Source organism: Anabrus simplex, chromosome 6 (genome assembly GCF_040414725.1).
Source record: "Anabrus simplex isolate iqAnaSimp1 chromosome 6, ASM4041472v1, whole genome shotgun sequence".
NCBI classification, from domain to species: domain Eukaryota; kingdom Metazoa; phylum Arthropoda; class Insecta; order Orthoptera; family Tettigoniidae; genus Anabrus; species Anabrus simplex.
In genome coordinates, this window is record NC_090270.1 from 4640414 (window position 1) to 4653707 (window position 13294).

Sequence of the window (13294 nt, forward strand, 5' to 3'; positions counted from 1 at the left end):
AACAGTAGAAAATGTATACAAAATGATGTGTGACTTCAAAGTCACATTGGGCAGAAGTGGGATATAGATTAAAGTGTTCACAGTGTAATTTTTCATACGTTAAACAGACTGGAAGGAGCTTTTTGACAAGATATATGAAACATGTTAACGCAGAAAAGCACAAGAAATACTCAGCGATGGGTTTATATATGAGGAAGACTGGACACCGGTTCAAATCTATTGAGAAAGATCTGACAATAATTAAGAATATGGGAAAAGGGATAATGTTAAATGAGCTAGAAAGTTTGTATATCTATTTAGATCAGACATATAATAAAGATCAGAATCTTAATGATGTCACGGACATTAAAAGCTCTTTACATGAATTAACACCTGGAATATTAAATACGGTCAGTTCAAGTAAAGACCCCTTATTTATTTAATTCTTTATGCTCAAAAGCTCCTTCCGTCTCTCCGAGTATCAGGCTCGCTCCTGCCATTCATAGTAACTCCCCTCCTTCGACAGTCTTGACGCGGACACTCCCGCCTATCCCCTCCTCCCTTCCACGCTCCTTAACCCTTTTCCCATCACGTTTCCCACCGCTCCTGCCGCATAGATACAACACGAGGAACAGAACTAACAGACAAGTGAATACTGCTGTAACGAAAGGTCTTGAGTAATATTTCACCGTGAACACGTAAGTACCCGCTCTAATTTAGTCAAATAGAAGACCCCTCTCTTTTTAATTTCTGCTTTTAAGATTTCTTTTCCTTCTCCTTACAGAGAAGGAATCGTCAAGTATGCTATCAAATGTTCTTTATAAGGAGCCCTACATGCTATGTGACTACATATATTCTGCATTTTAGCTTCATGATCTCATACAGCGGTTCCAGTTCGCACTTCATTTTACAACTACCCTAGGAGGGTTTAAAATGCTTTCACATCTATTGACAACAGTAGCTGCATGACAACGTCTTACGCAAGACATAGTTCCTATGCTTATGATATCACCTTTCCTTTGTTAGAATGTATGTCTTTATACCATTGCACTTCGAGAAATAGGAAACAAGTACATATAAGATGAAGATCTAGTTTTAGTCTCGGAACACACAGTTTTAGAATGACTAAATGATAGTTTTACAATGACATTTTATCACAGTCTTTATTTCATGTCACACTTAATGGATAGAATTTTAAGCATAAAAGGTTACAAGGCTAATTATCCAGCTTCTTGTTTTAATATTTAAGGTTAGTATTTTAAGATTGATTTAAGGCGTGAAGATGCCCTATAGAAAGGGCGAAACATGTCCCGAAGGTGTCTGTAATCATATGTATTTATAACAGATAGTATTGAATAGGTGGACTAATAAAATACCTTTATTGGATTTTAAGTAATAACAACTTTCAATACGGATTAATTATGAAGTTTATACCATGTAACATACCACTTAGTTGATGAGCAGCTTGTCTCCTTTCTCCCAAGTCTTCCCAGCCCAAACTTTGCAACATTTTTGTAACACTACTCTTTTGTCGGAAATTGTCCAGAACAAATTGAGTAGCAATTTTCTTGGGAATTTTTCCAGTTCTCGAGTCAAGTAATCCTGGTGAGGGTCCCATACACTGGAACCATACTCTAGTTGGGGTCTTACCAGAGACTTATATGCCCTCTCCTTTACATCCTCACAACAACCCCTAAAACCCTCATAACCATATGCAGAGATCTGTACCCTTTATTTACAATCCCATTTATGTGAATGTCCCAATGAAGATTTTTCCTTATATTAACACTTAGGTATTTACAGTGATCCTCATAAGGGACTTTCACCCCATCAACGCAGTAATTAAAATTGAGAGGACTTTTCCTATTAGTGAAACTCGCTACCTGCCTTTTAACACCATTTATCATCATACCATTGCTTGCTGTCCATCTCACAACATTATCGAGGGCATTTTGCAGTTGCTCACAATCTTGTAACTTATACTTAGTATGACATCATCCACAAAAAAGCTTTATCTCTGATATCACTTCTTTACGCATATCATTTATATATATATAAGAAAACATAAAAGGTCCAATTCCCTTATTAATTCCCTTAGGAATTCCCTTATTAATAATTATGGGATCAGATAACCTACTCTAATTCTCTGAGATCTACAGAGGTGGCCAAATTATTATACAGTAAAACTTGCTCAAAGCGGAATCGCAAGGGTCCAAGTTTCTTTTCCGACTTAGGCAAGTTTCCAGATGGAACAAAATTATACAAAAAGATTCACAAATTACCCCTGGTCCATTAGTCTAGTTTTGGTGATGCAAATCTCAGTAACACAATATCTTGTTGTACATTAGGTTTTTATTACTCTCGCATAGGCCTACACTATAACACACTCAACGTATTATGTACTGTATGTACATGAAAACCGGACAATTTCTGCCTTATTCCACATGTTTAATAAACAAACTACAGCATTACACACAATACTGTTTTTGTCAAATTATTCCTTCTTCCACATGTCTAACAAAGAAACCTGTTTCACCTTCCTTGATGTCATGTCTTTCTCAATGCAGTCTTTAGCGCTGTACAGTAGCTCAAGAAGTTGCGGTGAATTCGACTTGACAGCAAATTTCATAATGTACCTGACACACGCAATAGCTTTTCTGAGTGCATTTGTTTCCTGACTTTCTCTTTCCTCCTCCTCCTCCTCTTCCTGGTCTTCATCCCTCGGATCATCATCTTCTTCATTCTCGGTACAGCAGATCTTCAGAAGCTGTACAGCAGACTGGAAACTGTAGTGAGTAGCAAGCTGGTCGTCACTGCAAATGTATTCGTCTACATTACATGCTCAGCGTAGATATCAGTGCAGCATTTTCAGTCACTTCCTCAGGTGTGCCAATGTTATTTTCTGCAAATCTCGCTTTTACAAAACGCTTTACGACTGTTTGAAGTTTGATCTGCTTCATAGCCAAACTGATCCAGTTGACAGCATCCAGTATGGAAACTGAGCATGCAAGGGAGTAGTTATTGTCAGCTGTATCAACATTCTTGATAAGTGACTGCATCAGTAAATGCCTGTAGTAAGATTTAAAGGTGTAAATCACTCCTTGGTCCATAGGTTGACATTGGAACACAACACAAGTGGTATTGTCGAGAAAAAGAATAATTTTGCGATTTTCCTTCTTCATCCTACAGTTTTGTTAAGCCATTCTTCCATTACAGCACTGGTCATCCAGGCTTTCCCATTGCTCCTCCAAGTTACCGGAAGCTTGTGCAAGTCCAAGTTTTTAAAACACCTTGGTTTTGCTGATTTCCCGATTACCAGGGACTTTTCCATTTCCCCCTCCATGTTACCGCACAACAGTACTGTACTTTCTTTCGACATTTTACCCCCACCACACTTTTCCTCACGAAGCGCAAGTAACTTTGAAGGCAAGGCTCGAAAAATCAATCATGTTTTGTCGGCGTTGAAGATGTCTTTAGATTCTTGGCCAGAAATTAAATTTTGCAGCTTCGATTCCCACTTGGCTACTACATTTCCATCCATGTCTTTGGACTCACCACAGCCTTCATTCCATACGATATTGTGTCTTGTTTTGAAACTCTTGTCACCCAGTTGATGCTTTAAAGGCAGTGTTACCAAGTGATTTAGCAACGTCTAGAGCCTCATTCTGTAGCATAGGTCCACTTGAACGGGCACTGACGAACCATTCCCACACTAAATCATTGATTTCTTCATTGCCCGTTACCTTAGATTTCCTCTTTATTTGTCCACTCCTCCATGTCGTCCTTATGTTTTGTTGCCTATTTCAAAGAATGTATTGGGTGTTTTCTTTGTTCAATAATGTCTTACATCTTCCAACAATAGATTCCAGGAATTTTTTGTCATGACTTGGCAACATGAGCTTCCACTATGGTAAATTGTTGCTTTTCAGTTTTCATGAGAGTGAATCCAACATTCTTTTCCAATTAATCTTCAATTTTGCTGTAATTATCATGAAGTGAGTCTCCACTTATCGTTTGTGGGGTGTTATTTTTGCATGTTGTGTTCAAGAATTTGATGTGGTGGTGTGTTAATCAGTAGAACATCTGCCATTGTGTCTTTTGAGGTTATGGGGCAAAAAAATGACTTATCTCCTAGGAAAATTGCCATTGTAAGGACTCTATTAGAAGAGGAAAGTTATTCTCAGAAGGACTTTGCAAGGAGACTTAATATCTCACAAAAATCTGTAAGCAATATTAAAAAGAAATTTGACTAAGGGGAAGTGTTCAAAGAAAACAGAGTTAGAAAATGTCGACGCAATAATACACTTTCACGTAGGGCTTCAAAAAAAATTGAATAATATGTGTCTTGACAGCAGGAAATTGACAAGCAAAGACCTGAGCATGAAAATGCATGAATTGGGAGTTGCGATTTCACCCCAAAGCGTGAGGAGATCCTTGGTGAGTGTGGGTCTTAAAGCTTCTAGGCCTCTCAAGAAGGGAAAGATAACACCAGCAGTGACTCAGAACTGCCTTCAATGGGCGAAAGTACTTCAGCATTGGAGTTTTGCAGAGTTGAAGTTTATTATAGTTTTAATTCAGTCCATTTCAGTACAGTCATGATTGCATACTACACTGTGCTGCATCAACAGTTCAATGGGATCTCAATTTCTTTCACTCATTTTGCAGCCTCATCAAAAGCAGCAAATATTGTTGGTTTGTCTTTCAGGTAATCTTTGGTGATGAGTCCATCTTCTGTGTGCCAGAGGAAACCAGTCAGTATGTGCAGAGAAGAATGTGCGCATCAAACCGTAAAGCATCCTACTTCTGTCATGGTACAGGGTCTCTTACTTTGTAGAAGGCACCATGAGGCAGCACCCAATCAGTGCTCCAAAATCAACTATTGCCTCAGGCTCATCAGTGGTTTGGAAACATGGAGTTCAACTTCATGCATGATGGGGCACCATGTCACAAAGCAAGGGCTGTGTCAAAGTTTCTTCTAGACAATGAAGTGAGTGTGCTCCTGTGGCGAGGTAATTCTCCAGGTATGAACCCCATAGAAAACCTGTGGGCAGTTCTGAAGGAAAAAACTGAAATAGAAAAATGTTACAACCAAAAAACAATTGAAACGTGAACTTGTCGAAATGTGGGATACGTACGGGATGTATACATCTTGTGGAACGAACGCCTGAAAGGCTGGAAAAGCTGATTAGGAACAAGGGGATGCATACGAGATTCTAAAACTCTTAATGTTCAAATAAGCATAGGTAAAATAAAATATGTAAAGAAAGCCATGATGAGTATAATAATTTGGCCACCTCTGTATTTTCTAGAAATATAGCAACGCATTCAGTCAGTCTTTTGTATAGACCAGTCCAGTAGTATCGTGTGATCCACTCTTATCAGGTCAATCGCATTACAGTCCATTTGAATCTAAGATATTTGGTATATCTTGCTGAAGGAGGTCGGAGTGGAAAACCTAAATGAGAGAATTGATAGGTTGATGGTTTGACATGTAAAGAGGATGGAGGAGGAAAGTATACCAATACAGATGATGGGGATGAAGTTCGAGGCAGGGAGACGTAGAACAATGCATGAGACTGGCACAAAATGGTGGAAGGAAAGTGGCAGGAGGAGGACGAGCTAGAGTGTTTGCATGTGGCAGGGTGGGGACTGGTTCTTAAACCATGACAATTCTGTGTGTTCTTCCTGTTCCGTGGATGAAAAGGGAGCTGAAAGGGAAATGTTTGGAGGCAGTCTGGAGGTGGAAAGGGAATTGAAGGTAATGCTGCAAGGCATCTGAAAGGGCGAGTACAAAAGGTATTTGCGCAGTGGGAAAAAACGTTTGAACAAATGTGTTAAGTGTTAATGGAGAGTACTTTGAACATTTGTAACTTAAAAAAAAATTCTGTGTTTTTAAAAAAAGCATGTCTGGTTATTTTTGGATCTCCGCTTGCAAATGAGGAAATGTTTTTAAATACACTCACTCCACTTTAAGAAATCCTCCCTCCTTGCTCGATATAGGCACGGGCACAGCACAGTATTGTCACCTGTGATTCAGAGTACCATTCTGTCATTGTTCCCCACTACTTTCATATCTGTTACTTCTGACTTAAAAACAACTCCTCAGTCCACCCAGCTTTTACTCCCAAACAGGAAAATTGGTCTGAAAACAGACCGGTGTAAAGATATTTTCGTCCTGGAGCTGACTTTCTTGATCGCAGCTGCGCCTCATTGACTTTCACTTAATATACTACCAACCTGGGAATTCCAGTTTTGTATTCCAGACCTGGTTTCTTCCCTACTGACGCCACTTCATACTTGGTACACCTCTTTTACAAACCCCAAGATAATTTCACCTGTCTGCTGTTAAGAGTCAGGAAACAAAAAACAAAAACATATAAAATCTAAATAACGAGATTTAGAACTATTTTTATTTGCTTAATTGCTTATAAATATCATTGTAATGAATGTTACAGAGTACTAATGTTTTATTTATATAATTATTTGCCATATTGAAATTTAAAATTTGGAGATGGCCAGATTTGTACCAAATGAAACAAACTGAAGGAATGAAAATGTACAAAAAAATGCTTTATTTGAAAGTTAAGTAAAAAGAAATCAGTGAAATTTAAAAATCCAGTATATTTACACAAAATGAACCAGAATTAAACATTAATTAATGGCATTGTATACACTGTGCCCACATGCATCTTCTGGGTTGTTTTATGGAACGTTATTATTATCAATGAGTTCTTTGTAAAACTTTAGCACTTCTACATTTCACCACTGAGTCCCAGAATAGAATAGAAATTCAACATCTTTTGCCTAACTCCAGTTTTCGATGAAGGAAATAAGCGGCCAGAGCCTGAGTTTGCTGTCTTGTGTAAACGTGGACAGAGAACACAATCAGCACTTTACTTTGGGGATGGCCGGTTTTGCAAATAGATGACTCAAATGCTCTCTGCTATCTTATTGATGGTGTGTAGTGCCCTACTCAGCCCCTCACACAGATGTATAGTGTTGTAATGAGTGCTGGTGTTTCTCCAGGTGTCTGCTATACATCAAAATCTCAACCAGGCCGGCGGAAGACTAAAGGTGAAAGTATTGATTGATTACATGCGAGGATCTCGGGGCAAACTCAACTCACGTCGAATGTTGCTGCCTCTTCTGAAGCATCATCACGAGTCCTGTCAGGTGAGTGTGATCTCATATTGGGAGTATTCCAGGAACAAATTTTCTTGCAGCATATCCAAAACAGACTGTGATTCAATGTGAATTCCATCCACTGTCTGAAATCTTCATCTGTTCAGCTGCATTCTCAGTTTTAGGAATAGGAAGAATTACAGAGTTTTTCTGACGTTCTCACCTAATCAGTACTGTTAGTATTGCAAAATTAATTTATTAACATCTAAATTACAATATTAGTTTTGATTCATCGATCATCGTCAGTTGTTTATGTTACCGTGTTTTTGCGGTAGTTAGAGGTGAAAGAAGGTGTGGGGTGGTGAACAGGTCTCAAGCTACGAAAGTAAAATTAATTTAAAATTTAACAAGGTTATATTTTCTTTTCAAACTCAGAAATAACAAGAATGGCAGATACAGAGTAGCAAGGCATCAAAGAACAACAATAGTATTTACAAGTTTTGGGCTTCGGGCCCCGAACTTCCAATTCTCGAGCAGTTAGCCCGAATTTACATGTACATAAGGTTTAGCAAATGGGCAGAAAATCCCAATCATGCCCAGGAGCACTTGCCCCGAATTACACAGTAATACCTCCTAGAGGCACGCAGAAACAAATCGCAAAAGAGCGATCCGCTCTCAAAGTTTTAAGCCTATCACAAGGCCACACCTAACTCTACTTTCAAGCTGTCCTCTAAGGACGTAAGCACAGGGGTAAAATACCCAACCTACTGAGGTCTATTAAGCGATAAAAGGATAATTACATGACCTCTAAAATACCAAGTTGAGAGGAGGCGAACTGCACTCCTAATACATTTGCTTTTAAAACCTAATCTGGCTCTAGGCCACAAATGCAAGGGCTAATCCCATACTAAAGAGGTGACTTTAGAAAGAAACAAATTTACATAATGTTAAGGAAGAATAGGTTGAGAAAAATAAGTTCACCTCAAAACAATATGAGTGGGAGCTCGAGAGGGTTAAGCACACTCTATCCCAATATGTAGTTTAAAAGATAGAATAGGTACAAGTTTCTTTACATTTTAAGGAAGATTACATAATGGAAAAACTTCGGACCCGCCCCGAGAGTTAAACTGCTGAGCAAGCAAGAAAAGAAGTAATTAATCGGCCATTACCTGGTTGTTGACTGCCGCCGAAGAAAGAGGCGCTTCCCGCCCCCTGCTATGTACTTTACACACGAAAAGATGGAACAGAAGTGGCGCAGAGACCCTAAAATCAGCAGTTTATATACTCTCGCGGAAAGTTCGAGGCGTTTTAGGAAGGAAAACACCCGCCCACAATCTTTTATTGGTGGTTAAAGAAAACCCCTACACAAGATGAAGAAGAAACACATCATTGGTGGAAAATTAATTTAAGAAATTCGGGATTGGCTAAATTCAAAACAAGGGGAAAGAAAGGGTTAATATTGCCAACTTAAACAATGACTGAAAGAAATTTAGCAAAGAACAAACTTTTGAAATTAAATTTTCTCCAAAAAAAAAAAAAAAAAAAAAAAGCAGTTCTTTCACTCCGCACTAGGGTGCACTATTGTTGATCTTCAGTAGTGTCCTCTAGAAGAGAAAGTTCACACTTCTTACTACAAGCAAAACAAAAATACGTCGAAAATGACACAGTTCAAAAACTCCAAAATTTCCAGGTAGTGACATCTTCTGAGAAAGTAGAAAATTAATACCGTAGATAAAGTTCAGACTTCCTCCAGCAGAGGAGTTTCAACTGGCGCAAATTTTAAATAAGCGGCATGGAGGTGTACCGCCCGGTACAGACCTCCCCCCCCCAAAAGTTCCTCCAGGGGTGACACATGAAATTTGTTTGAAAACAAGGTCCAAGTTATGATGTGGATATGAAGATTGATTGCAGAAGCATTTATCGAAATGGTTGAAATTTAGTTTGATTCAGTTTCAAAAATTCTTGTAGTAACAGCGGAAGTACTGTCTTAATGTTTGTAGAAGGTTGAATTGAGAAGGAAAACTTTAGTTTTAAAGTTGAGGAAAAATTTTCCAAGTCCACCAGATATTGTTGTTGAATTCTCAGGTGTAGTAATTGCTGATAGTAATTGTCCATGTAGTTAATTAAATTGGATGGCCAGACCGGCCGCTGCAGCTTGTGTCCAGAGGAGGCCGCTCGGACCCCTCAAGTACCCTGAGATACCACTCGCCCGCACTATGAGAGGAGTAGAGGTGTTGAAGCACGCCGCGCCCGCGGTGAACATATACAGGCTGCGGGCCAGTAGCAGGTCGTGCGCCGCACATCAGCCTTGGCCGGGAGGAGGGCTCCGGCTCGCCATGCACATGTCGTCCTCGCTGGGGAAGAGGGGGCCCTTCCTCTATCCCAGTCGCAGCACGGCGCCGCGCGGCTGCGGGGGCACTGAAACATTAAAGCTAGGCGGCAGAATTGTTGAACCATCATCATTTTTTGAGGGCACAGGCTTTGTGGAGAGGTTGAGGGGCCAGCGGCGTGCAGAAATTCATTTCAGATGCGAGCCACTGTGTGTAGTGGAGCAGGAGACGGGAGCGTGGTAATGGCCGTGGCAAGGATAGGATGGCAGTTTAACCGTGCGGGGACGGTTTACAAAAAACTTACATATGAAACAAAATATTATAGAAGGGGCAGAATGCCTTAAAAGTGAAAACTCAAAAAAAAAAAAAAAAAAAATAACCTTCATATTCCTTTCACGATTATATGAAACAAGTTAACCCAGAAATTACACCGGTTGCACCTGTGGCAGGTGAACCCTAAATATCCTCTCGGTGGCTGGATTGCTTAATAATAATGTGACCGGCGTAAGGAAATCTAGAATGATACACGGCCCATGAAATCTGGGGGCAAGCTTGCCCGCGGGAACAAAATTCTTGACCATCACCTGGTCACCTACCTTCAAATGGGTGGGTCTCCGTCCACGATCATATCTTTCCCTAACCTTTTCATGAGAGACTTTAAGATTGGCTTTAGCCTTCTTCCAAAGATCTTTAATATTATCCGGATCTATTGTCTCGGGTAGAATGTCACTCAGAGACCAGAGGTTAGAGAGCGGCGTGTTGGGAACGAACTTGAACATCAAAGAAGCTGGAGTAAACTTGTGAGATTCATGAACCGCCGAATTCAAAGCAAAAGGTAACCAATGCAGGGACGTGTCCCACCTGGAATGATCTTCATGATGATAGGCAATACGCGCGGACCTGAGATTACGATTAACCCGTTCAGCCAGAGATGGTTGAGGGTAATAAGCAGAAGTAGTTACATGAGAGATGGACAAGTCAAAACAGAATTTACGAAAAAGATTTGATGTGAACGCCTTAGCATTATCAGACACAATATATTGGCACGGACCAAAAGAAGCAAAAATAGAATTTAGGCAAGTAATGGTGGACTGAGCGGTAGCCAGCTTAGTCGGAAATAACCAGGAAAATCTAGTAAAGCCATCTACGCATACAAAGATAAACTTGTTAGCATTTCCCTTAGACTGGGGGAAGGGTCCTACATAATCAATATACAGGCGTTCCATGGGGCGCGACGCTTGATGAGAAGACAAAAGGCCTACCTTGGTGGACATGGTTGGTTTACTAAGCAAACAGGATTTACAAGCCTTCACTAGTTCACGGATTTCACCGTCCATACCTTTCCAGATGAACATTTCACGAATCTTCTCACAAGTTTTAAAGATACCAAGATGCCCTCCTAATGGGGTCTCATGATAATACTTGAAGATCATAGGTACAAGAACAGCTGGAACGACAACTTTCATCATCTTATCATGCCTCGATGGGCAACATAAAACACCATTCCTCAGAACATAAGGGACCACATGTTCCCCAGAAGAAAGGGTTTCCATTATCGGAGCCAGCGTCGGATCTTCACGTTGGTATTTCTCGATATCCCTAAAGAGCATGGGAGCATCTGTTAAGATGGCATTAACATCAGATAGTATGGACTCGGAAGGTGATGAACTGTCGACCGGTTCATGGGTCTCGACGTCGTTGGAAAACATTCGGCTGAGTCCATCAGCAACAACATATTCGGTGCCTCGGATATGCCTGACATCGAATTGGAAGGCAGAAATACGGATGGCCCAACGGGCTATGCGGCCAGTACGACGCGGCCTACCTAAGACCCAGCTTAAGGCTTGATTATCTGTCTCCAGGTCGAATTTGACATGTTCAAGATAGAGACGGAACTTTTCTAAGGCAAATAAGACTGCCAAACCTTCGAGCTCATAGATAGAATACTTGGCTTCTTGAGCCGACAAGGTCCTAGATGCATAGGCGATGGGTCGCCTCCCTAGTTCAGTCTCTTGAAGAAGGACTGCAGCTACTGCTGACGACGACGCGTCGGTTTGGACAATGAATTTCTTTGAGAAATCAGGCATAGCAAGGACAGGGGCATTACAGAGAGCTAATTTAAGATCTTCAAAAGCGGCTTGTTGAGAAGGTCCCCACTCGAATTTGATGCCTTTCCTACGAAGAAGGTTCAAGGGCGCCGCTCTATTAGCAAAGTTAGGAATGAACTTCCTGAAGAAATTCACCATTCCAATGAACCTGGCGATACCTTTGATGTCCTTAGGTGGTTTAAAATCACGGATGGCCTGTGTTCTCGAATGATCGACTGCTACACCATCAGGTGACACAACATGCCCTAGGAATGACATAGAGGGCTTAGCAAAGGCAACCTTGGACAACTTGACAGTTAACCCAGCCTTACGAAGGCGATCGATAACTTCTCGCAGATGATCTAGATGTTCTTCAAAAGTCTCTGAAAATACGACGACATCATCCAAGTAGTGGTACAAGTACTCAAATTTGATGTCGGAGAAGACCCTATCTAGCAGCCTAGTGAGTACAGCTGCTCCCGTGGGGAGCCCGAAAGGCACGCGGTTGTATTCGTATAAATTCCAGTCCGTGGCAAACGCTGTAAGATGTTTAGACTCTTCGGCTAGAGGAATTTGATTGTAGGCCTGATTCAAGTCCAAGATGGTGAAGAACTTGGCCTTACGGAACCATGAAAAACAAGAATGAAGGTCGGGAAGGGGCACAGATTGTAACACCACCTTCCGATTGAGAGCCCTATAATCAATGACAGGCCTGAAGCCCCCCTGGGGTTTCGGGACTAGAAAAATAGGCGACGAATACGCCGACTTAGAGGGCCTAATAATACCATCCTTCAACATCTGATCGATGATTTCTTTCAGAGCCTTCATTTTAGGTGGAGATAGCCTATAAGGTGGAAAACGGACAGGAATCGAATCCGTGACCTCAATTTTGTATTCGATAAGGTCAGTAACACCAAGAGTATCAGAGAACACCTCTGGAAATGACTGACACAACTTACGAATACTATCAGCCTGCTCCTCAGGTAGATGTCTAAGGTCTAACAACATCTCATCCTGGGTAGGCGAAATAGAAGAACATGATACAGAATTACATTTCAATAATGGGATTTTACAATTAAACGCAAATTTGAAAGAGCACGACCTACTCTGGAGATCGAGCACAAGACCAGTGTAGGAAATGAAGTCAGCTCCCAATATAATGGGGCAAGACAAGTGCTTGGCCACAAACAATTTGATTTTCCATGTAAATTTAAAAATACGAATTTTGACCTGTAAAGAACCTAGAATTTCTAATGGGGATGAATTAGCCGAAACATATTGAACAGGAGATGAGTCATAGTCAGGTAGTTTACAAACAGATTTCAATTTTGCATACCATTCGGCCGAAATAATAGAACAAACACTGCCTGAATCTAATAGAGCTGTTATAGGTTCGTTATTTACCTCAGTTTTGAGAAAGGGGACCGGTGCGGGGGTATCCGCCGCAATCCTAAGACACTCTTTAGGGCATTCAAAAGATGAATTTGAAGACTGATCGTTCCCTGAATCTTCGACCTGTTTACCAGGGGCTGAGCCTCGGGAAGAAGGATTAGTCGACTCAGCCGAAGCCACTAGTCATTTTTTATTGTTGGCATTGGTGGAATTTACACCGGAAGTTGAGCAGGAGGGGGTGCTATTTGAATTTGGGCAATTCTTGGCGATATGTGAGAAAGCCCCACATTTAAAACAGCCTTGTGATGAACCAGCTCCATTATTTGCCCTACTAGATTTGACCAATGGACACTTGTTCCGCAGATGGTCAGGCGACCCGCAAGC

The 13294-nt window shown here is 40.9% G+C and overlaps 1 protein-coding gene across 5 annotated transcripts in view; it reads left to right on the forward strand.

Moving 5' to 3' along the window:
- Window positions 1-13294, forward strand: part of PGS1 (Phosphatidylglycerophosphate synthase 1) — a 158015-nt gene that overhangs the window by 53369 nt on the left and 91352 nt on the right. For 3 of the 5 annotated variants that reach the window (XM_067149665.2, XM_067149666.2, XM_068228194.1), the window contains exon 4: window positions 7006-7152. The exons of 1 other annotated variant lie outside the window; for it this stretch is intronic. In XM_067149665.2, the coding sequence (XP_067005766.2) occupies window positions 7006-7152 (147 nt within the window). Of the gene's footprint in view, window positions 1-4684; window positions 4967-7005; window positions 7153-13294 lie in introns of all 5 variants that reach the window. One more of the 5 variants, XM_068228193.1, reaches the window with a different exon arrangement.